At 44.2% G+C, this 25734-nt stretch overlaps 1 protein-coding gene across 2 annotated transcripts in view; it reads right to left on the bottom strand.

Moving 5' to 3' along the window:
- Positions 1–25734, bottom strand: part of FHIT (fragile histidine triad diadenosine triphosphatase) — a 1210431-nt gene that overhangs the window by 273663 nt on the left and 911034 nt on the right. For both annotated transcript variants that reach the window (XM_056858181.1, XM_056858174.1), the window contains exons 4-5: positions 11718–11863; positions 5538–5567 (exon numbers count right to left, since the gene is read on the bottom strand). In XM_056858181.1, coding sequence (XP_056714159.1) covers positions 5538–5567; positions 11718–11863 — 176 coding nt within the window. The remainder of the gene's footprint in view (positions 1–5537; positions 5568–11717; positions 11864–25734) is intronic.

Consider the following 25734-nt stretch of genomic DNA (forward strand, 5'->3'; position numbering starts at 1 on the left):
ACCAAAGTTGCTTTCATTATGTCCATTTGAGCCTCAGTTTTCGATTCAGGAAAGAAAAATGAGCAATTCTTACCTTAGATTCATTTGCCTGCATATCTCTGCTTAGCTGGATGTTGGTTCTCCATATCTCATTGTAACCGTTGGATATTTAAGGCTCTTTAGAATATCATCATCACTTTATGTGGGAAATAATTCACAGTGGGTATCTGAAGAAGTGAGCTGTGGCTCACGAAAGCTCATACCCTACCAGAAAATATTTTTGTTAGTCTTTAAGGTGCTACTGGACTCTTGCCCTTTATGTGGGAAGAACTTCTCATTTCCCAAAGTAACTTACTGACAAATTCATCCACCAGGAGTTCTATTTCACCAGGTGGCAGGAGTTCAGTGGTTGAGGGGAAAGGTCTTGGAAAAGGTCTTGGAGATATTCAAGATTACATAGCAAAATAGCAGGGTACTTTCAAAGAAATGTTCCTCCTGGTTACCTTGTTATGGCTGCCATCCTAAGGACACGTCCTTGAGAATACGCCCCAGAAGGACTTACTTCTAGAGCAGACCTGCTTAGGCATGCACCCTATATTTCATAATAGCCACAAATTGTCTCAGGTAGGGTTGACCGCTCAGGGTTGGGAAATACCTGGAGATTTTGGAGGTGGAGCCTGAGGAGGGCGGGGTTTGGGGAGGGGAGATGTTTGAATGGGGTATAATCCCATAGAGTCCACCTTCTGAAGTGGCCATTTTCTCCAGGTGAGTTGATTTCTGTCACCAGGAGATCAGTTGTAATCCCAGGAGATCTCCAGCTACCACCTGAGGGTTGGAAACACTAGTCCCAAGGAATTAATGAATGCAATTGGAAAGATGGGGGAGCTACATCATAGCCCTCCCTAGATTGTATACATGGCTGCCACTGCCACCACCACATCTCTCATATATTTCTCTCTCCCCCATTTTCAGTTGTCTGAAAACATAAGAATGAACAGGAGAGAAAGCCACAAACATGTACTAAAGGAAAGGAGGAAGGAGAGATCTCTTCTTTATGTCTTTATGTCTCTCCAGTCCCCAAAACTGCTTTACAATATGCAGAGAGGGAAGAGAGGGTAAGCAAAAAGAAAGGAATATGGGGTACACTGCAGAGGACATTTAACCTAACCTATGGGTTCCCATCCAACAAAATGAACAATGAACTGAAGAAGAAGAAAAGTTGATTTTTATATGATGACTTTCTCTACCACTTAAGGAAGACTCAAACCGGCTTACAATCACCTTCCCTTCCCCTCCCCACAACAGACACCCTGTGAGGTAGGTGGGGCTGAGAGAGCTGTGACTAGTTCAAGGCCACCCAGCTGGCTTCATGTGTAGGAGTGGGGAAACAAACCCAGTTCACCAGATTAGCCTCTGCCGCTCATGTGGAAGAGTGGGGAATCAAACCCAGTTCTCCAGATTGGAGTCCGCCGCTCATGTGGAGGAATGGGGAGTCAAACCCGGTTCTCCATATCAGAGTGCACCACTCTTAACCACTACATCATGCTGATACATGGTTTATTGTTAGGGTTCCCAGCTCTGGGCTGGGAAATACCTGGAGATTTTTGGGGTGGAGCCTGAGAAGGGTGGGGTTTTGGGAGGGGATGCATAATGCCAGAGTCCACCTTCCGTAGTGGCCATTTTCTCCAGGTGAAATGATCTCTATCGCCTGGAGATCAGTTGTAATAGCGGGAGATCTCCAGCCACTACCCGGAGGTTGGCAACCCTATTTATTGTTCAGAATATTTCCCCCTTTTTGTGCAAGCTAAAAATGTTGCTGTTAATGGAAAGATATATATATATATATATTATCAAATTAAAGATGTACATGTCTGTCATATAGGCAGCTTTATGATCCCCACCCAGCATACACATTGCACTGGCGACTCAGTCAGCCCTGTCATTCTATTTCAAACCGAGATTATCGTAATTGAATCGGAAATGTGTTGGGAAAGCACCTAATTTTATTAACGCACTATGCTTGCCTTTTTTTCCCCCAGAAGAGCCGCATCATCAGCAAAGTGACAATAAATGATTACAAATTATGGTGCTTACCAGTTTTGCAGAAAAGCAGGAAAATGCAGAGAAGGCCAACATTATATTTATAAAGGACGAAATATGTAATTTTATAAAATCCAGGATGTTGCAATAATATCAGCGGGACATTGCAATCTCCTTGCATTTACTAAAAAGGCCTAGGCATGCAGATTTTCACAATCCTTTGGCTACAAACATCTGGTGACCTTTGCATCTTGCATAATAGAAAATCATAACACATTTTTTCTCTCCCTTTAATTCCAAAAGCAAAATACACACTTGTTGGTGGCCAATCAAGGGAGCTTTTTTTTTTAACCTGCATTTTGCTGTTAATCCTATCGGCCAACAGTGAGGCTATCACATCCTGCCGTGGATATACAATAGAACGGACAACAGGAAATACTCCTTTACACAGCAAGTTATTGAAGTAGGGCATTTACCGGCATAGGATGTGGTGATGGCCAGAGGCACAGGCAGCTTTAAAGAGGAATTAGGTAGCTGAGGGGTATTCATGGCTTTTAGTTAGAATGGATACTAGTCATGATGGATACCCATGCTCTCTAGTATCAGAGGAGCATGCCTATTATATTGGGTGCTGTGGAACATAGGCAGGACGGTGCTGCTGCAGTCGTCTTGTTTGGGGGCTTCCTGGAGGCACCGACCTGGTTGGCCACTGTGTGACCAGACTGCTGGACTTGATGGGCCTTGGTCTGATCCAGCATGGCTTTTCTTATGTTCTTATGTTCTTAGGTAGATTCATGGAGGAGAGGTCTATCAGCGGCTACTAGCCATGGTGACTAAAGGGAACCTCCACATTCAGAGGCAGTCAGCCTCTGAATCCCGGCAGCAGAAGGCAAATCAGAGGAAGGCCTCGGCCTCTATGCCCTGTTGTTGAGCCTTCAAAGGAACTGGTTGGCCACTGCGTGAGACAAGATGCTGAACTAGATGAACCACTTGTCTGTAGGGTTGCCAGGTCCTACCTGTCCTCCGGTAGGAGCTTGCGTTACGCAGAACTCCTGACTTGCTATCCACGCTCACGGGGCACAATTCCATAACTTCCGGGTCATGCGGGGATGCTCTAGCGATTCCCGCCAAAAACTCTATGGAAACCATAGAGTTTTTTGGGGGGAAGGCTAGAGCATCGCTGGCACTTCCAGTGCGACAGACCAAGCACCACCACCCCCAACACACAGTCATTGTCCTGTCCACAGGCCCCAGCAGAGCACAGGATGCTGACTATAGCTGTAACCAATCACTCCTTCCCAAGCAGTGGCCAAATCCCACCCCTGCACCCAATCACTGCTCTCAGCACACCCCATAATTCAGTAGGGAGGGTGTATAGCACAGGGCTCTTCCTCAGAGATCTTTGCCATGCATACTTAAAGCACACATCATTGCACTTCGGTGGCAGGGGAGGCGCAAAGTTTTGAATCTCTCACCCTGCAGCTTCAGCAGATGACCCCGCATTCTAGTATTACCAAACATAATTTTATAGACTTCTATCATGTCTCCCTTTAAACGGCTTCTTTCTAAGCTAAACAGCCCTAGGCGCTTTAACCGCTCCTCATAGGTCAGTTGCTCTAGTCCCCTGATCATTTTGGTGGCTCTTTTCTGCACCTTCTCAAGCTCTGCAATATAATTTTTTTTAGGTGTAGTGACTAGAACTGTACACAGTATTCCAAGTGTGGTCTCACCACAGATTTCCTATTCCTTATCTAATTATGGCCAGCATGAAAACTGCCATTTTCACAGCAGCCGCACACTGGGTTGACATCTTCATCGAGCGATCCACTACCACCCCAAGATCCCTTTCTAGGTCTGTCGCTGCCAGCACAGATCCCATCATTGTATATATGAAGTTTGGATTTTTGGCCCCTCCCCCCTGGCAAGGAACAGGGCATAACTGTGGTTTGGGGTACCTGGCAGGTGGCTCATTTTTTCCTGTGGATCAGCTGGCCAAGCAACCATAGGACCCAATGCAGGATCAGAGCCCTATGCAGCCGCAGCGGAGGGAGCAATTGCAGTTGCAACGCATTTCCTCATGGGATCAGTAAGTGTCATTTGAATGACTACAGCATGCACCTCAGGGGGGTTCCCTGGCAAATGGAGCCTACCATGGGGAGAGGGGGAGAGCAGACCCCACCCAGGGTCCCACCAGCATGGCTGTGACCTGCATGGTGCCTGTGCGATTCACCATTGCTGCACATGTTTCTGTTTAGCATCTGTGCAGATGGTGATTCAACAGGAATACCTGGGAGTATGACGGGGGCAGCCTGAGCCACTCCGTTCAGCCACTGGTTCCCTCCCGGCTCCTGGGTGCCACAATCCCCCACAGTACTGCTGGCATCTGATAAGCCATGCAGCTTGGCAGCGCAAGACAGGGGACCCTGGGAACTGCTGCCATGGGTACAGCGTAGAGGGGTTGTGGAGTGGTGTCCCAGCCAAAATGATGGGATTGACTCTGGCATGTTTGCTTTGCTTTGAGAAGGGGTGTATGCTGTTATTTCCCCCTGCAGAATGTCCATAGGAAACAGACTGGTGACACTGCTTTTGCAATGGTGGCTGACCACCAATTCAACAGTGGCCATCAGGATTGCCCTGTCAATCAACCATCACACTCCTTCCAGTCACCTAACCATATTTTACAGATCATGATGGGCAGCTGTGTTAGCCTGTATGTAGCAGTAGAAAAGAGCAAGAGTCCAGTAGCACCTTGAAGACTAACCATTTCTGGCAGGGTATGAGCTTTCATGAGTCACAGCTCTCTTCTTCAAATATTTTATAGGTCATTGCTGTTTCAACATTCCAAGTATGTGCATGTGCATGCGTATTAAATTCTGTATCAAACCACATCTGCATGTGCATGAGTAAGAAAGGAGATCTGGATGCACCTCCATCCTGGAGGTTATCTGTTTTATTACACAAGTGAGGAAATGCCATACTAAATCCTTGCTATTTCATTTCCCACTCTTAGGGGGTTCCCCCCCTCCCCTGTTTTCACCAGCTATATTACATCTGAAGTACTGTCGTAAATACACAGTGTTAGAAAGTGGCCAGAGTCCTCCAGGAGTGAGAGAATGCTCATCCTCAGGCAGGCAACTAAAGGATCCCCCCAACTCACTGCAAGAAATTTACAGCCTTTCCCCCTCATTTTCCTAAGCTGTGCTGTTGACACCTGGACTTCTGCTGAGGCAGCCTCTGGCAGCAAAGCATCATTGCAGCGAGCCTGCAAGATAGAAGCCCTTTGTGGACTAGAGTTGAACCAGTTACCACTGAAAACATCAGGTGGAAAGACGCGAAGGGGAACCATACTGCAGCATTCCGTGGCAATTGACGCATCTACAGTCACAGGCGATTCAGGATTCCTCCAGCTTCAAGGATAAAACAGCAGAGCAGAAAATGCGCTGCAGCTGGCTGGTTTTATTAGTTCTCATAATTGTCTCTTATTAATTTGTACTCTGCATAATATAATAAGCACTCACCTTCACAGTCTGCCCAGCTTCGGGACCATCCTGTTAGAAGAAAAGACAAACACACACATACACACACAAGGAGACTGAGATCAGAGCTGCCAACAAAGTTCTCTTGGGTATTCCGAAATATTGCCCATTAATAATTTAAATCCAATTTCATTGTGCATTAATTTACAGCACTCTCCTGGGTACCATTCGGTGCCAAAGCACTTGGGAACTGACACCTTCCTATTTCGGGTCCCTATCAAATGAGAAATGAGAGGCTGAAGGGGGATAAAGACTGTCATATTTATTCTCCCTCCCCCCCCAGCCCGAATCTGAGATCACAGATGCTCCCCATATTGTTGGCATTTCCCAAGATTTATGGGTGCTGTTTATAAAACACAAGCGAACTGTTTGCATACATGATACTGGCAAATTGGCCTCGCTGCACAATCTGGATTTAACGAAAGGTCAGAGGACCCAGAGGTGACCGGCTCGTCCATGTCATTCACCAATGTTTGCAAGATCCCAGAAAGGAGTACTATTTCAGAATTCACTAGGAAAGGGCAGAGCAGTTTAGAATCATAGAGTTGGAAGGAACCACCAGGGTCATCTAGTCCAACTCCCTGCATAATGCAGGAAATTCAAACACACACCCAGTGACCCCTACTCCATGCCCAGAAGATGGCCAAGGTGCCCTCCCTCTCATCATCTGCTTAAGGTCATAGAATCAACATTGCTGACAGATGGCCATCTAGCCTCTTCTTAAAAACCTCCAGGGAAGGAGAGCTTACCACCTCCCAAGGAAGCTTGTTTGTTGGGAGGCAAAATTTGCAGCTAGTTTTATTCAAGTTGAAGTTGAACCCATGAAGATACTGACCCAGGCCATTGACCCGTCTGAAATCAACCAAAAGATGTCAGGGATTTAACTTTGGGTTCTATGTGTGCTACGCCAATGAGGCAGTGAGCCCTCTGACCAAACTGAAATGTATCATAAAATGCATTTAGGGAAGGTACTTTGATACCTTACCACAATGTTCTCAATACAGGCCAAGTGATTTTTTTGCCAAGCAGATGGATTTACTGCTTACTGCTTTTAGCATGCATACCAAATTTACAGCTCCATTTAATTGTTTCTAAGAGTAATTACTCTGTGATCTGGGCAGAGACATGTGTGCTCTTGAGGCCTAACCCCATGGAATGAGAAAGACAGGAGGATGGACAGTGCCACTAACATTCCCTAAACAGCACCACAGAACATAAAACAAGCCTTTGTGATATTCCTTGCCAAGTGGGAGATTGTTGTCAACAAACCTCCATTTTGGTTTGTCTCTCCGCCCCACCCCTTCCATCTAGAAACTGGGACCACTTCCTCTCTGAATGTCACAAGAGCCTAAGAAACAAGGTTTGTGAATATTTCCAGAACAAAAAGCAGAGAAGAAGAAGAAGAAGAAGAGTTGGTTTTCGTATGCTGACTCTACCACTTAAGGAAGAATCAAACTGGCTTACAATCACCTTCCCTCCCCACAACAGACACCCAGTGAGGTAGGTGGGGCTGAGAGAGCTATGACTAGCCCAAGGTCACCCAGCTGGATTCATGTGTAGGAGTGGGGAAACAAATCCACTTCACCAGATTAGCCTCCGCCGCTCATGTGGAGGAGTGGGGAATCAAACCCGGTTCTCCAGATCTGACTCCACCACCGCTCCAAACCACCACTCTTAACCACTACATCACACTGGATTTGATCATGAGACTGTGAGCATGGCTCAGTGGTAGAGCATCTGCCTGGCATGCAGAAGGTTCCAGGTACAATCATCACCATCGCCAGTTAAAAGGATCAGGTTGAGACTCTGGAAAGCTGATGCCTGTCAGACTAGGCAATACTGGCTCTGCTAGATGACCCCTGAGGTCCCTTCTAGTTCTGTGTTTCTATGTATATGCTCATGTGTGTATCATGCTAACTGTAGAAGATTCAGATGTATCTGGCCGAAGTCATACCTCACTAAGTATTTGACCATAAGATCATAAATCAAGGACTCGGTGATTAATCAGTGTACCTTTTAGGCTGATAAAGAACCTGTCATATTAGCATTTCTCAAAGAAAGGTTTTCCCATCTTAGTCCTGCCCTCATTATGATCTAATTTAGACTGTTGGAACAGTGTGCTAATGCTCTCCTGATCAGATGGCAGACTGCCCCCAGACACACCCTTTACCTGCCTGTTTACCTCCACTACCTGACCTTTTTTGGAATTTATTCTCAGGACATGAAACACCCCTTTGTCCATTCAAGCTAGGTACCCGAATTGCTCACTTTCCCTTTCCCTCTTTCTAATCTTAGGAAGGAAATAAACTTTTATTGCTGGATCTGGCTTCCTGTCCTCTAACTGGGGGCAGAATTTTCCCTGAGATCAAAGTTCATGTGGTGTATGATCTGGCTGGTTTCACATTATATGTATGATTACAGAAGCTTCCCATTAACACAAATCATATATCCAGCATGAGAGCCAGCATGGCATAGTGGTTAAGAGCGGTGGTTTGGAGCGGTGGACTCTGATCTGGAGAACTGGATTTGTTGCCCCACTCCTCCACATGAAGCCAGCTGGCCGACCTTGGGCTAGTAACACTCTCTCAGCCCCACCTACTTCACAGGGTGTCTGTTGTGGGGAGGGAAGGTGATTGTAAGCCAGTTTGATTCTTCCTTAAGTGGTAGAGAGTCAGCATATAAAAACCAACTCTTCTTCATCATCATCCCTGCTTTGCTTCCCCTTTAAATTACTGGATTATTTGCTGCCTGGACACTCGGACCTCTATTTTTGGAATTCAACCTTTACCTGGACCTGCACAGATTATTATTTATAGCCAGTTCTTCACACAAACACTTACTATAAACTTGGACTCCTGCCTTCCCTCTGAACTTGCACAGTGTATGAATACTTGGGGCCATGGCTCAGTGGCAGAACCAGAAGGTCCCAAGTTCAATCCCTGGCATCTCCAGTTAAAGGATCTGGCAGTGGGTGATGTGAAAGACCTCTGCCAAAGATACTGGAGAGCCACTGCCGGTCTGAGTAGAGAATACTGACCTTGATGGGCCAAGGGTCTGATGCAGGATAAGTCAGCTTCATGTGATTCATGTGATGTGATGAGTGATCGACTGCTTACGTGGGTTTCTACTTATTACACAATGCTTGGTATTATTTTTACTATGTGAGTTTGCTCATTCCCTGCCTTGGATATTATTTCCTTCATTAAATTGTATTGCAGTTTTCATTCTATCTGAGGCTAGACAGATGGCAACCGAAGAACATTTTCCTGGGAGTAAGCCCCATTGAATAGACCTAAGTAGAATTCTGAGTTGACCTTTTCAGGATTGCTCTGTCAGTGCTCTTTAATGTACATATACTCACTGTATATGAAACTGAAGCCCAGCTAAAGGACAAATTCTCAGTCCAAATCTGAAGGCAGTGTTTTGATATCAGACATTCTGACAGAAAATTCGAAGTACGGGCGGAGAGAATGATATTGTTGGCATTATCATTTTGCTATGGTTTGGCTATTTGTGAGCAGAATGTTTTGTGGTAAGATTAACAGTTGGAAAGGCGGATTACAATTATGCCCATTTCAAAAATGGGGGAACTGAGGAGTGAAAGTGCTAAGCTTCGATGAGCAATGAGTCCGCAGATCCAAATCCTACATGCCGTCCGCTGCAACAACATTTCTTTTAGTGTACTAGTTTACTTGCAAAATTTATATTCGAGCTAAGAATTCTACCTTCCAAAACAAAATTTAAATGCTAATTTAAGAACACGCACACAAAACCCACTGGCAGTCAAAATCCTTGCAGTGTGCTGTAATGGTTAGAGTGTTAAGACAACAATCTGGGAGACCCAGGTTTGAATCTCCACGGTGCTATGGGAAATTGCTGGGTGACCTTGGGCTAGTCACTCTCTCTCTCAGCCTAACCTGCCACAACAAGGTTGTTACGAGGATAAAAGGGAGGAGAGGAGACGGATTTGTGCGTCATTTAGGCCCCCACAGGAGAGAAAAGTGGAATACAAATAAATAAATAATTGCACATTGAAGACATTTGCCAGGTTTCAGACTGATAACAGTCTGTGCAACTATCTGTTCCTTGTGTGAACACAAGGAGGAGCCTTAGTCATTGCCATGCTTAGCCCACTAGTATCAGTTTTTGAGTAAAATATTTAAAGTCTGCCTTCCATCTACATAAAGTTTTATTGTATATTCAGCACTCCACTATAATACACCTTCTTTCCGGGCCAAGGCTAGCCTCAGAGCAGCTTGTGCTCACCCTGTTCAGAACTTGGGGAGCTAGTTCATCCATCAGTAGATCATGGGATGCACTTCTGGCTAGCAGTGTATATGAACAAGATCTTGGGGTTCAGGTGGGACCAGAACCAACGGGTGAAAATTAAATCAAAAGAATTTCCATCTAGACATTAGGAAGAATATTCTAACAGTTATAGCAGTTCGTCAGTGAACAGGCTTCATTGGGAGGTGGTAAGCTCTCCTTCCCTGGAAATTTTTAAGCAGAGGCTAGATGGCCATCTGTCAGCAACACTGATTCTATGACCTTCAGCAGATGATGAGAGGGAGGGCATCTTGGCCATCTTCTGTGCCTGGAGTAGAGGTCACTGGGGGTGGGGGGGAGGTAGTTATGAATTTCCTGCATTGTGCAGGGAGTTGAACTAGATGACCCTGGTGGTCCCTTCCATCTCTATGATTCTAAGTTAAATATGAGCAGACAGTGTGATGCAGTGACAATAAAGGCTGATGCCATCTTGGAATCCATCAACAGAGGTATAACATCCAAATCACAAGATGTCATAGTTCCACTGTACACTGCATTGATCAGGCCACACCCAAAGTACTTTGTGCAGTTTTGGAGGCCTCACTTCGAAAAGGATGTGGACAGAATGGAACAGGTGCAGAGGAGAGTGACGAGAATGATCAGGGGCCTGGAGACCAAGCCCTACGAGGAAAGGCTGAGGGAGTTGGGAATGTTCAGTCTGGAGAAGAGGAGGTTGAGGGGGGGACATGATTGCTCTCTTTAACCATTGGAAGGGTTGTCACTTACAGGAGGGCAGGGAACTCTTCCTGTTGGCAGAAGAGGATAGGACTCACAATAATGGGTTTAAATTATGGGTGGAAAGGTACAGGAAGGATATTAGGAAAAACATTTTTATAGTAATAGTGCATTCCTAAGGAGAGTTACTCCAGTCTGAGCCCATTCATTTCAGTGGGCTTAGACTGGAGTAACTCTCTTTAGGAATGCACTGTAAGAGTTGTTCAGCAGTGGAATTGGCTGCCTAGGGAGGTGGTGAGCTCCCCCTCTCTGGCAGTCTTTGAGCAGCAGCTGGACAAACCCTTGTCAGGGATGCTCTAGGCAGATCCTGCATTGAGCAGGGGGTTGGACTAGATAACCTGTATGGCCCTTTCCAACTCTCTGAGTCTATGATTGCAGCTCCCACCTGCCTCACATGGGGCAAGGGCGAGTAGGTGCAAGCACAGGTACAAGCAGAATACTCTTGTATTTTCTAAGGGCCAGTTTGTGTTCGTTAGCAGTCTCCACACATCTGGGGGCAGGGATGTCATCTCCCCATGTGCTGCTGCATTTTCTGGTGAATGAGATGAGCCACTGTGATCTCATAAATTGTGATGCCTGTATATGCGTTCCCCATGTTGAAGAAGTGGTTCATGCATTAGTCCTTGTGTGAAATGCAACTGTCGAGGCCAATGGTCTAGAGCAGGGGTCCTCCACATGGTGCCCGTGTGCACCATGGCACCCGCCAACATCTTTTCTGCTGCCTGCCAAGTGGTTTTAGAAAGTGGGTGGGGCCAGGTAGGGCTTTTGCCCAGCAAGGCTTCTGATGGACTATTTTTAAAATGTTGTTTTTTTAAATGTTGTTTTGGCAGCAGCTGCGACCACAGCACAAGAATCTGCACTGTGTTACTGAAGTTGTGGCACACTCCACCTCTTGTGGCAGCCATTTTTGTGGCAGCCATTTTGTCGCTGCGCCCACCATGCTGTATCAGAATTCCAAATGCACCTGCAGGTTCAAAAAGGTTGGGGACCCCTGGTCTAGAGGGTGGACTTGCTAGGGACTTGAGGCCATCAACTACATGGGAGACAGCCCCCAAAGGTTTCTTTGAATTGTGAGAGTGCACAACGGAAGCATTTACTGACCTGAACTGCAATGGTGAGAGAAGTTCCACCAAAGTGTTGCTCGACTACGTTCCCAACCCGCTGTGTCACGCAGAATAAATCAGCCACTTCTTCAGGATGCAAGTCACGGAAACGTTCCACGGGACGGAGTGGGCAAATGAGAACATCTGATTTGCATCAAGTTAAGGCACAACTGCACATTCTGATAAGTAATTACAAAGGGCTGGGTACTACCAGTTTTTCTGATGGTCAAAATAAAAGAAGGTCCCCCCTTTAGGCCACACACAAGGCTATGCTGGGCATCATGGGTAGGGTTGCCAGGTCCCTCTTTGCCATTGGTGGGAGGCTTTTGGGGCAGAGCCTGAGGAGGGTGGGGTAAGGCAGGGACTTCAATGCCATAGAGTCCAATGGCCAAAGCAGCCATTTTCTCCAGGGGAACTGAGCTCTATTGGCTGGAAATCAGTTGTAATAGCAGGAGATCTCCAGCTAGTACCTGGAGGTTGGCAACCCTAATCATGGGACTGGCATGGACAACATCCACCTGGAAGAGAGGCTGTAATGAGAGGGGCGAGAATGAGTGAAACTGCTGGTAGGATCCATCCCAAACTCTTTACACTCAGTTCCATCAAGATACACAGAGCAGAGTCTGTGGTTCCAGTAAACATTGAGAAGCTCAATACGGACAAAAAGCAAATTAAAAGAAAAACAAAACATAGTATAAAAGTATAAGCATAACCAATAGGCATTTTTCTGTTTACTTAACTACCATTTCTCAGGAAGAGTATCCTACTGCATAATCTCAAACCCTTTCGTTTCTTCTGAAATTCTGTGCTGTACAGTGCTTGCAGGTAGTTTTTTTTTTTTTAATCTGTACAGCAGTAAATAGTACACACAGTCCAATGCTCACAAGTAAGAATGATGATGGTGGAAACTGAACATGGACTTTCAGCACCTATAGAAAGAAGATTGTGGTTTAGTGGTCTAGCATGCCATCCTAAGATCACTTACTTGGGAGTAAGCCCCACCGAATATACTCAAGTAGGATTCTGAGTAAACTTGCTGAAGATTGCTCTCTAAATGCTCGAGCAGTAGTATACACTGTTTTCTCAGTCAAAAGCCAAGCCTAGACCAGGTCCCTCTTCTGCCAACAGTTACCGATAGCTGCCATAGTTGTAAGCCTCTTAGTGCCCAGGTCTTTCCTATGACCTTTAGTGCCCAGGTCTTTCCTATGACCTTTACTAAAAACTAGGCTTTACCCAAAGGATTTAGATCACTCCTCTTGGGCTTTGAACAACAAATTGATATAGAGTTAGGAGTTTTGTTTTAACCTATTGAGGTTATTACTCTATCAAAATAAATATTTTATTGGAATAAAAATTGTATTTGAGGATATTATTGATCATTTTTAAGTAGGGTTGCCAGATCCCTCTTTACCACCAGCAGGAGGTTTTTGGGGCGGAGCCTGAGGAGGGCAGGATTTGGGGAGGGGAGGAACTTCAATGCCATAGAGTCCAATTGCCAAAGCAGCCATCTTCTCCAGGTGAACTGGTCTCTATCAGCTGGAGATCAGTTGTCATAGCAGGAGATCTCCAGCTAGTATCTGGAGGTTACAATACAAAATAGGCACCTCCGTGCCAATACCAATGGTTAGAAAATCTGCAACGGAGTCTCCAGTACAAAAGTAGCAAAAAATTCTTATTGGTGCTTACACATGTAACATCAACAATACAAGAGTGAAAGATACATATAAGAACAATCTAAGTTATATACAGTATGTACAATCTAAGTAAGGTGCAGTCTCAATGCACCAATTGCCATGTTCTTTCAAGTAAATGTTGTATTTTCTTCAAAAAGTCCAATAGTAGGTACTATCCCAAAAGCACACTTTTTGGGAAAAGGTGGGGGACGGCCATTTCAAATCTTTTCTTCAGCCCCAAACCTAAATTAAATAAAGCATACAGTGTTGTATCTAGTATACATCTCACGAGTAAGCTGTTTATATATCAATACACTATGCAATACTTACAGTAAACATATCCTAATCGTCAGGTGAGCTGACGGGGTGATTTCTCAACACCTGCTTTAAACTGCATGCTTAGTGGCGAAACTTTGTACTCGGCTTCACTTTAGAGTATCCCTTGGGGAACTGAGAACAGAGTGGAAGATTTTACTATTGGGTACGATTTGGATATGTGAGTTGTATACTAGATACTCGTGAGATGTATACTAGATACAGCACTGTATCCTTTATTTAATTTAGGTTTGGGGCTGAAGAAAAGATTTGAAATGGCCGTCCCCCACCTTTTCCCAAAAAGTGTGCTTTTGGGATAGTACCTACTATTGGACTTTTTGAAGAAAATACAACATTTACTTGAAAGAACATGGCAATTGGTGCATTGAGACTGAACCTTACTTAGATTGTACATACTGTATATAACTTTGATTGTTCTTATATGTATCTTTCACTCTTGTATTGTTGATGTTACATGTGTAAGCACCAATAAGAATTTTTTGCTACTTTTGTTCTGGAGACTCCGTTGCAGATTTTCTAACAGTTAGTACCTGGAGGTTGGCAGCCCTATTTATAAGGCATTTATGGAAAGTGTTTTAACATTTACAAGACAATCCCCTCACACAGAGCAGGAACAGAAGCAGACAAACATTATGTTCAACTTGCCCATGACCATCCATTGAGGTAATGACCATTAAGCCCTCAGACTTTAAAAAACACAGGAATATATTAAAATGTTCCTTAATCAAGAGATATGCATAGACCATTCATGAAAATACCATCAGAAAGAGCTACACTTTCATGGGAAACAAGATCCTTGTCTCCAGTAGTCTAGGCTCCAATTTCTAATCTGTGAATGAAGAACAAATTGACAGCACAATTCTTAGCAGTTACTCCAGTCTAAGTCTTTGATGAGTTAGTGAATGTACTAGTTTTATTTAATACTTTATTAAATAATTCAATTAAATACTTAAAACTTATTTAATATTTTCATCACTTTGAAAATAAATTCAAAATTCTATATACTATGATCAGGAATGAGTTGGAACTTCTCATCCTTGTTAGTTCAGCAGAAAACTGACAGCCGGGGCCTTGAAGACCTGCGTTCCAATCCATGAAGTCACTGGGCCAGTTAATCAGCCTAACCGAAATCGCATGAGTGTTGTGATGATGAAATGGAGATGAATCGTGTATGTACACCATGCTGAGCTCCTTGGAGGACAGGTAGGATAAAAATGTAGTAGAAAATCCCATGGGATTTTACATCACCTTCATGAGACTTGAACCCAGGATCCTTTATTTTCATAATGCTCTGCATTCTTGCATAGGTTTTGCCCCATAACATGTTCACATAATTCATGCATCAATAAATCAGCATGGTACGTTATTATATATGACATGTAATGTTCATATAAATCCCATCCTTGCTGCATATAAAAATCATAGCACGTGCATATGCAGGACAAACAAAAAGTAATGGACTGAAACCATTGTCAAAAATACAAACAAATAGAAAAATGACATCGGAACGTTTGCTTATTTCAATTATTGTCGAAATAGGAACGTTTGCTTATTTCTGGCAATTTCAACAGTCAGAAGAGGGAGTTTACATGGTTATTTCTGCGTTGGATTGTGGCCCAGACATCAAGTGCCATAATGACTTTAATTTGCAAATGATAATATGCTTTGATTGAAGCTGATTGTGGGCCCCACAATGTGAGACCCCTTATTGCACAATTAGGCCTTTGTGCCATAGCACTTCAGGTACCCTGATTAGGAAAACCAGATCTCTCAAGAATGTGTTCCTCAGCGAGTTAAAACCCCATCAAATACATCTGGGACGTACCCGGTGCATATTTGCTTAGCCTAAGAGGTAGTGGAAAACAATACGGTTATTTTCTACAGGGATTTCTTCCCTCCTTTCAGTTCAGAGAGGTTATTCCTCTGCCTGGAGCATAAGGGGCTGCAGGGCTTAATAAAGCGCCAGTAATTTATTTGCTAGTCTTTCCAGAGTACCTTTGAAAGTGTCTTCATAACGGATGTGATTGGTCGAACCGAGAGCCCAAGGGGAAAGCAGGGAAGACACTACGCAGCCTTGATTTCCATAACAGGAAGAAAAGAATAGAGAAACTAATTAATTTTGTTCATAAAAAAGGGGGGATTCATGTCAACACTAAAAAATTGGGAAAGGGACATTTGTTTAATCCAAGTTCATTTTTCAAGAACGAGGGGAAGCTTTTACCTCCGGGTGTCTGACACTTAAGCAGATAATTACCCTTCTTCTGCAGGACTGCTTTATTATTATGGGTCAGTGAACCATTTATAAATGAAGAATATCTTTTCAGTTACCTCTAGCAAAATTGTGCCTTGTGCTCACTTTTCTTTTCTTTTTTTAATGTCTTGCAGGCTTTTTAGATCCCTCTGGTTTTTTTCTTTTTTCTTTCTACACTATATACTACTAAAACCTCAGCTAGGGATGCGATGGATTTCCCTGCCCGTTCCACAGTACAGAGGAAAAGAAAACATCGACGGAAGGTTCACTTGTTTCTCGGGATTAGCAAAGGCGTCTTGAAATTGACATGCTGGCATCTCCCCACCCCTTTAGCTTTGTTTGTAGTACTTGCTGCAAACCAAACTTCCCACCAGAGTCAAAAGCGGTGAGAAAAGCAAGAAAGATCTCAACGCTGTAGTTTGCAGGACCAGCTCCCAGTTTTATGGGGCCCTGGGAAAGATGCCTGTTTTTGTCACTTTTTGACTCCACGCAAAGTCTCTGCTTTTGCCTCGCCTCATTTTCATTGTCACCACTGATGATACTATTGTTTCATTTAGGCCATTTGAGGCCATTTATGCCCCACTTTTACTAAGGCAAAAATAAAGACTCGCAGATTTGTTTCTTAAAAGGGAGAGGCAGAATCAAAAAGGGGATATACCTGGAGCTGGTCTCTTCATCTGTGTCAGACACGGACAACACAACCGCAGCCCAGATGAGCGATGGGGTAGGGTTGCTAGGTCTCCCATGGTCACTGGGGGGCAGGGTTGCCAGATCCAGGTTGGGAAACTCCTGTAGATTTGGAGATGGAGCCAGGAGAGGACAGGCACCTCAGTGGGATACGATGCTATAGAATCCACCCTCCAAAGCATCCTTTTTTTTTCCAGGGGAACTGACCTTTGTAGTCTGGAGATGAGCTGTAATTCCATGGGATTCTCAGCTCCCACCTGGAGGTTGTCATTCCTACAGTGGAGCCATGTCCCCAAGACATGCTAACAGCCATCCAGGGCCTTGCACCAAATAGGGAGACCAGGGGACAGGAACTACAGAGGTCACTATCTTAACTTCTGCAACCAGTGATTGAGGAGTAGCGTAGCAGTCTGGCACCTCTCCTGAATAAGAATCCAAAAAGAGAGAAATGTGAAGAGCCTCAAGGGAGAACATAAGAAAGGCCCTGCTGTATCAGACCAAGGCCCATCAAGTCCAGCAGTCTGTTCACACAGTGGCCAACCAGGTGCCTCTAGGAAGCCACAAACAAGACGGCTGCAGCAGCACCATCCTGCCTGTGTTCCACTGCACCCAAAATAATAGGCATGCTCCTCTGATACTAGAGAGAATAGGTATGCAGCATGACCAGTATCCATTCTAACTAATAACCATAAATACCCCTCTCCTCCATGAATATGTCCACTCCCCCCTTAAAGCCCTCCAAGCTGGCAGCCATCCCCACATCCTGGGGCAGGGAGTTCCACAATTTAACTATGCGTTGTGTGAAAAAATATTTCCTTTTATCTGTTTTGAATCTCTCGCTCTCCAGCTTTAGCAGATGACCCCGTATTCTAGTATTATGGGAGAGGGATAAAAACTTCTCCCTGTCCACTCTCTCCAAACCATGCATAATTTTATAGACCTCTATCATGTCTCCCCTCAGCCGCCTTCTTTCCAAGCTAAACAGCCCTAAGCGTCTTAACCGCTCCCCATAGGACAGTTGCTCTAGTCCCCTAATCATTTTGGTTGCTCTTTTCTGCACCTTCTCAAGCTCTGTAATGTCCATTTTTTAGGTGTGGTGACCAGAACTGTACACAGTATTCCAAGTGTGGTCTCACCATAGATTTGTACAAGGGCAGTATGATATCAGCAGTTTTATTCTCTATTCCTCGTCTAATTATGGCCAGCATGGAATTTGCCTTTTTTACAGCAGCCGCACACTGGGTTGACATCTTCATTGAGCTATCCACTACCACCCCAAGATCCCTATTTTTCAGCCAGCTCTCAATCCATAAGAGGACTTGTCCTCTTATCCCGTGACTACAAAGTTTGCTTAGCAATCTTTGGTGAGGGACTTTGTCAAAAGCTTTTTGGAAATCCAAAAGATGACTGTGGTGATGAAGACTCCCCTCCCTACCTTAGACCTCTTGGGGAAAACCCTGGGGTTCGTGGAGCAATACAGGGCAGTGACTGGACTTTGCTCCATGCCCGTGACCTCAGAGATATTTTAATCAGGCCATGTAGCTTTCAAAATGTAGTATTCACTACCATGTTGTGAATATTTTCTTTCAATGCACCCTTGGATGGTGACATGGCCTTCACTGAGGTGGTGAGACCTGGACTACTGTCAAATAAGCAGAAAAACAACACAGGCCATTTCTGCATTAATTATTTGTAACATTAAATGAAATGTGTTATCTTTTTGTGTCTGCACCATTTTCTCTCTGTTTGGTCTAGAAACATTTCCCAAGCATTTAATGTCCATTTCTTTGATAAGCACTTATATGATGGTGTATTTCCTCACTCCATTTTAAAGACGATCATCCTCAGGGTGCAGACAAGCTGGAGAGGCTTTTTTCTGCTCCTCCTCTGGCAACATCTACTGTGTTGCCTATCTCCTCCCATCCTTCCTCCCTGTGTGCCAATCATTTTCTTTGCTTTTTTTCTGAATTGCAATTCGACTATCAAAGAAGAAGAAGAGTTGGTTTTTATATGCCGACTTTCTCTCCTACTTAAGGAAGAATCAAACCGGCTTACAATCACCTTCCCTTTCCCTCCCCACAACAGACTCCCTGTGAGGTAGGTGGGGCTGAGACAGCTCTAAGAGAGCTGTGACTAACCCAAGATCACCCATATGGCTTCATGTGGGGGAGTGGGGACACTAACCCGGTTCTCCAGATTAAAGTCCACCACTCCAAACTCTTAACCACTACACAAGTAACCAAGCAAATGAACACTGGAGAGTTAGAGCTTTGGATCAACCCACCCAGGTCACATGTTATCTTGTTCCTGGCCCCTGTATTGTTGTAGGCAATTTAAAAAATGTGGCATGAGCAGATACGCACCCATGTGGCTCCCCACTCTGCTCATCCCTACTCAGCTTTCTGAAACATTAATGGATAAGAATATAAGAAAGGCCATGCTGGATCAGACCAAGGTCCATCAAGGTCCCAGAAGTTCAGACCAGAACCAACGGGTTGAAATTAAATCAAAAGAGTTTCCGTTTAGACATTAGGAAGAATTTTCTAACAGAGCAGTTCCTCAGTGGAGCAGGCTTCCTCGGGAGGTGGAAAGCTCTCCTTCCCTGGAGGTTTTAAAGAAGAGGTTAGATGGCCATCTGTCAGCAATGCTGATTCTATGACCTTAAGCAGATGATGAGAGGGAGGGCATCTTGGTCATCTTCTGGCCATGGAGTAAGGGTCACTGGGGGTGTATGGGGGGAGGTAGTTGTGAATTTCCTGCATTGTGCAGGGGGTTGGACTAGATGACCCTGGTTGTCTCTTCCAACTCTTATGATTCTATGATTCTAAGTCCAGCAGTCTGTTCACACATTGGCCAACTGTGACCTTGGGTTGGCTCCCTGCTCAGCTTTCTTAAACATTTAAACATTTAAAGTGGATGTGCTGGTCACCAGGCAGCCCCAATGGAAGAGGCTGCTGGCTGTGAAAGGGGGGGAGAGGGGAGAGCGTCCTGTGCACCGGCAACACCACTAATGATGCGACACTCACCCTGGGACCATGTGGTTTATTTTTCTGGAAGTGCGGACAGGATGAAACGTTCTCAGGACTAAGGCAAGAGGCAGCATGCGGACAAAAAAATTGGAATAAAGATTGACAACGTGGATATTCTGTGGTGAATGATTAGTGTGGAAATGGCCATAGGGAAGAAAATGAAATCCTACAATACACTAATTGTGACACATCTTTTCAAGGTTCCTCCTGTAACAAGCCTAATTGAGAATTCCACTAAGGTTCTCATCTAAGTAGCATTACTATGAAATGCTGAGCTTTGCATTTGTAAGTGCTGATATCTGGTCTATTAGCTCTCCTTTGTATGTTTCAAGTCCATACAACCCTTCATCTGGAATACAAAGAGATAAACAAGCTATTGTGAAGGCCAGCAGAGCTACCTAGTATATTGTGATGGCTGCATATAAAAAGAATTAATTCTTGCTACACATTAGTTTATAAATCAGTCAATGACCTCCTCCACTGAGGAGGAGTAATTACCTAACAAGGTAATTGTTGTGGGACTTATCTCATTTGGGTTATATCCACCTTGTGGCAGCAGTAAATGAAAGTCAGCATTTCCCATTCATCAGAGGGTATACAAAACCATTTCCATAGTTTAGTTTCTATCCCAGCTCCGTGACAACACTTCAAGTCAGGCAACAGCAGTTAATGTCCCTAGAGAACTGCAAAAGAGTAGTGTAGTGGTGTAGTGGTTAAGGTGTTGGACTAGGATCTGGGAAATCCAGGTTCGAATCCCCACTCTGCCATGGAAACTTGGGCCAGTCACACACTCGCAGCCTCAACTCTGGCAAGTATTTGGATGGGAGACCTTCAAGAAATACCAGGGGCGTGATGCGGAGGCAGGTAATGGCAAACCACCACTGGCAAATGCCCATTGGGTTGCCATAAGTCAGCTGTAACAACAAAAAGAGAGAATTGCAACAAGGTTTTCAAGCCCCTCCCACCTGTCTTTCAGATAATATGCAAAGAAAAGCTTTGGGAAGGTAAAGCTAAAATGATTTATAGCTACTGACATCCTGACAGCTCACAACAGTTTCTTTTTCTTAGCAGCTAGTGAAGTAACTGTTTCTGAGCACGGCAAATCACTCGACGTGTATAAAACATTAGAAATGGCAAGGTAAGACAAAAGCATTGATCTTTCGCCAAGCAAATCAAGGAGGTAACTATATCTCACTCCAGAAAGATCATGGTGGGTAGCTGTGTTTGTCTTAGCAGTAGAAAAGAGCAAGAGTCCAGTAGCACCTTAAAAACCAACAACATTTCTCGCACGGCATGTAATGGCATAAATCACATTAGAAGATGAGCAGGAATGTGAACCTGAGATACTATGAGTGACGTCGTTGGCCCAGTGATGGTGTTTTTAGGAACTATATGAGAGCAAAGTTGGCACGTTGGTTTGTTGCAAGCCTTGGTACCGGAGTCCATGCTACTGTTAAATAGTTTATCATTGTGGGTGAGAAGTTGTTTTAGGTTAGCAAGTTGTCTGTAAGCAAGAAAGGGTCGGCCTCCCAGTGCATATGAAAGCACAGAGCCATGCATCTGAGCAAAGGCGACTAGCCAAACCCGAAAAAGCCAAATAATTGCCTATCAAGCTTTGGGCAGATTCCCAGGTTTCGGTATTCAGTCTACCCAAAACCCAAATATTGCTGAAACGGCTAATTTCGGGTTTATTTTTGGTCCAGGTATATTGATATGCACTGCCCTAATACTTAGCCTACTCTGCAGCAGTCAATTGCAAATAAGCACCATCCCCCATGCCTTGACCTGGATAGCCCAGGCTAGCCTACTCTCTGAAGCTAAGCAGGGTCAGCACTGGTTAGTATTTGGATGGAAAACCACTCAGGAAGTTCAAGGTCATTACTTAGAAGCAGGCAATGGCAAACCACCTCTGAACATCTCTCACCTATGGGGTCAGCATAAGTCAGCTGCAACTTGATGGCACTTTCCACCACCAGTCCCCGACACTTCTCTTCAAACAAGGATGTTTTGAGTGTTGCAAAATGTTATACATGCAATATGATCTTATGATTCACATAACCGCCATGAAAACCTTGCATCTTACGAATAAATGTACTCTGACATGCAATTCTAATTTGTGGGAATGCAATGATAAAAACAAGAGATAGCCAGTGTGGTGTAGTGGTTAAGAGCAGTGGACACTAATCTGGAACTGGGTTTGATTCCCCGCTCCTCCACATGCAGCTTGCTGGTAGGGCTGTTGAATTAAAAAAAATTCGGTATAGTTCGGATTCAGCTGAATTCGGCCCGTTTAGATTCGGCATATGCCGAAGTCCAAACTCCCCCACTTTGGGTCCGTGCAATTTGGCGGGAATTCAAAGTTCGGGAAAAAAATTCTGCCGAATAAAGCCATTAAAAACACAACCGAGACTTTCCGCGACTCTGGGGGGGGGTTTGGGGGTAGAGGTCCCAAACTTTCAGCGGAATTTCAAATGACCCTTCTTGCCAGACCCCCCAAGTTTTGTAAAGATTGGGTCAGGGGGGGCTGAGATATGGGCCCCGAAAGGTGTCCCCCACCCTTAATGTGCATCTCTGAGCAGAGCTTGCCGCCCATGCACAAAGCTCCCAGCCCCGACAAACAGCTGATGAGAGCAAGGGCAGGGCAGGTGCGAAGAAGTTTGCAAAGCAACACAACCCTGCAAAGCAACACCTTTGCAACCGTGCAAAGCATGGAAAGGGACAGAGGCAGCTAGCTATGCATAAGGAGCAGGAGGGGGTGGAATTTCCGCTTTTGCATCGGAGCAGGACCGGGCAAATGTATTCTTTAAGTCACCATTTGAAAATCAGTTTTTTTTTAAATATATATATTTATTATTTTTTCAATAATAACCAACATTTATTTTTAGACATACATCCTCTATATCAATAAAAATAACCATTAAAATTCATAGAATTATTAGATGTATGTCTTCAAAATACAATAAAAAATAATTGACTTCCCCACCGTCTTCCTCCCTCTCTAAAATATCTAAAATCTCCTTTGCATCCATGCATTCTAATTCATTTATAAGTCACCCTATTTCATATTGTAGTTTCCCCTTATCCAATATATTCAATATTATTTATACCAAGGAGAGAAAAAGAGAAGAAGAAAAAAAGAAAAGGATAAGAAAGAATAAAAGAAAAATAAGAGAAATCTCACTTCCCTCCATACATTCATCTCAAAATACATGTGTTAATCTAAAAAGAAAAGCGAAAAAAGAGGATTAAAAAAAAAGATATACAATCTTGTACAAAGATAATGATTATAGTATTTTCCCTCTACCCCCCACCTTTCCCATGTTGAAAATCAAATTTATGTTCTTCCTGCTTTCTCAGCCTTTCTTCTTATTCTTTTTCTTCTGTCGGGAGTTTCTATCACCCATCACTTTTTTGCTCGAAGTAGTCTCCTTTCTGGAACAGTCAATACCCTGTGTTTCATGAGCTATAGAATCTTCCTCCTGTTTTCCAAGAACATGAGTTGATAGCTCACTGTTTCTTGTCAAAAAAAATTCCACGTCTGCCAATGAGTTAATAGCATGTTTAGTTTGTTTATAGGTAAAGGTAAGACCTTGTGGTAGCAACCAGGTATATTTTATTCCTTTGTTTCTGAGTAATTCAGTAAAATCTTTGTATACAGCTCTCTTTTCCATCAGGTGACATGGAATATCTTTAAGAATTATCAGTGGTATATTATCAAATCTCAGTTGATTCTCCAGTTGAAATTTTATGATAATATTTTTCATCCTGATGTCAAAGAAAGAGATCAAAATTTCTCTGGCTTTTGCTTGCACCCGTGTTGATAAAGGAATTCTATATATCTTATTTATTGCTGCATTCAATTCTTGTGCATTTAGATGGAATATTTCAGCCAATGATTTAATGATGTCATCTCTGGTAACCCCCAGTCGTTCCGGATAATTGCGTATGCGTAGATTATATTCTCTTTGCTGTAAATCCAAAATAGCAAGTTGATCTTTTATTTGCTGTTCTTGAAATTGTATAGCATCAATTAGTTGTGCCTGGGAATTCATGTCTTTCTTAAGCCTGTTGACATCATCCGTGTTGTTGTTAATTGAAAGTTGCATCTTATTCATACTGTCTTTCATTTGTGAAACTTGGGTTTTTATTTCCTTAATCTCATTTATAACATCAGCAAACTGTTGAGTAATGATTAAAGTCATTTGTGCAACTGATTGCTCTTGTTGCTTGGAGACCTGTTCAAACTTTTTCTTAACTAGTCCATTTATCAATTCATTTTGCTCAGCCAGCATTTCCTGTATCTTCTGATAGTTTATTTCCATAATTGTCTGTGGCTTTCTCCTTTTCCCCGACCAGAGATAAATGTAAGCAGGCAGACCGATTCAGTAAAGTTGTAGAAAGAATCTGTTAGCTTTAGTACTGTTTCTAGGCAAAACTGGAAGATGCAAGGATGTAAGCCTTCCGTGACACTCTGATACAGGGAATAGGATGTATTTTGATTTTGCACAGAGCGAGGCACACCGGCACGGCCCTCCTCTTTGATTTCCAAGTCCTAGAGAAGTCTCTTCCTGGAGGACTCTTCCAGACGGGGAAAACGAAAGCTAAGAATATTCCTCCTCCCCTTCACACTACAGCTGTCGATTGGAAGCTATCGATGCCACTCAAATCTTCCAGGTTGTTTTTGTTTGCCTGCTAATTGAATTTATATTGTTTTAAACAGACTTTTTAGCAGGATGTTCATTTAAAAGTCTGGGTGGTGGGATGTAAAGTCTTAGTTGGATTTTAAACAATTCCAGTTGTTCAAATCCTTGGTAGTAAGCAAAAGGAATTCTAGTAACTTACATGGAGCTTGAAAGACGGGGTTTCTCTTTCATTTGCTTGTAAAATTTATTGGTGTAATGTGAAGGGGACCACAGCTTCTGTTCCTCGAGGTGTTTTATGGCGATGAAATCCTCCTCAGCCGGCGGGACTCAAACCATCTCTCCCCCTCTGCAGGAGGGGGGAGGTTGGGAGTCAAAACCACTCTTCTCGGCAGCAGGAAGTTACCTGCATTCCAATCCCCTGTTTAGGATCGGAGACGGGGCTTTTGAAGAGAGCCCCGATTTAAAACACCTCTCGGTTCTTCCGAGCGAGCTCAGAAGACATGGCGCTGGGTCGGCATCTTCACAGGAAGTCTCCATTTGAAAATCAGTTTTGAGCAAGCATCAAAATAGACCTAACCGATCTTATGAATGAGGGAAAACCTGAGGACACACTGAAGCCCCCCCCTCAAACCAGGGAGAGACTCGAGGGGGCACACACACCCCAGGCAGAACGGGCAAAAGCCCCCTTTGGCTTCCCCCCCACCCACAGAAACTGCTCCCTCCCCACACACACACAGACTCTGCTTTCCCCCCACACACACACACAGGAGAAAAAGTATAGATTAAAGCCCCCAAAGGGGTCTTACTGTGGCTGTCTTCTGTTCCATCAGGAGGGGCTGGGAGGAGGACTGGGTAATCCAAGATGATTCCATTTAAGCACGGGACGCTTTGCTCTGGAGATGCATACAGGATCGGGTGATCCATTCATCCCAATAGGGAAAAGGGAAAAGGGGAAAGCCCATATCTCGGGGGCACCTGACCCAATGTTTACAAAACTTGGGGGGTCTCTTAAGAAGGCTTGTCTGAAGCTCCGCTGAAAGTTTGGGGTTTGTACCCCCAAAAACGTGCCCCCTGCAGACACGGAAAGAGAAAAGGGGGGAGCCGATATTTCTGCCCCCACTGAACCCATCTTTACAAAACTTGGGGGGTCTCTTAAGAAGGCTCGTCTGAAGATATCCTGAAGGTTTGGGGGCTGCACCCCCCAAATAGCGCCCCCTGCAGCCACGGAAATGGAAAAGAGGGGAGGGAAAAGGGGTGGAGCCCATATCTCGGGACCCCCTGACTCAAAGTCTACAAAACTTGGGGGGGTCTCTTAAGAAGGCTCATCTAAAGCTATGCTGAATGTTTGGGGTCTGTACCCCCAAAAATGCGCTCCCTGCAGCCACGGAAAGAGAAA

Source organism: Euleptes europaea, chromosome 1, assembly GCF_029931775.1.
Source record: "Euleptes europaea isolate rEulEur1 chromosome 1, rEulEur1.hap1, whole genome shotgun sequence".
Taxonomy (NCBI): Eukaryota; Metazoa; Chordata; class Lepidosauria; order Squamata; family Sphaerodactylidae; genus Euleptes; species Euleptes europaea.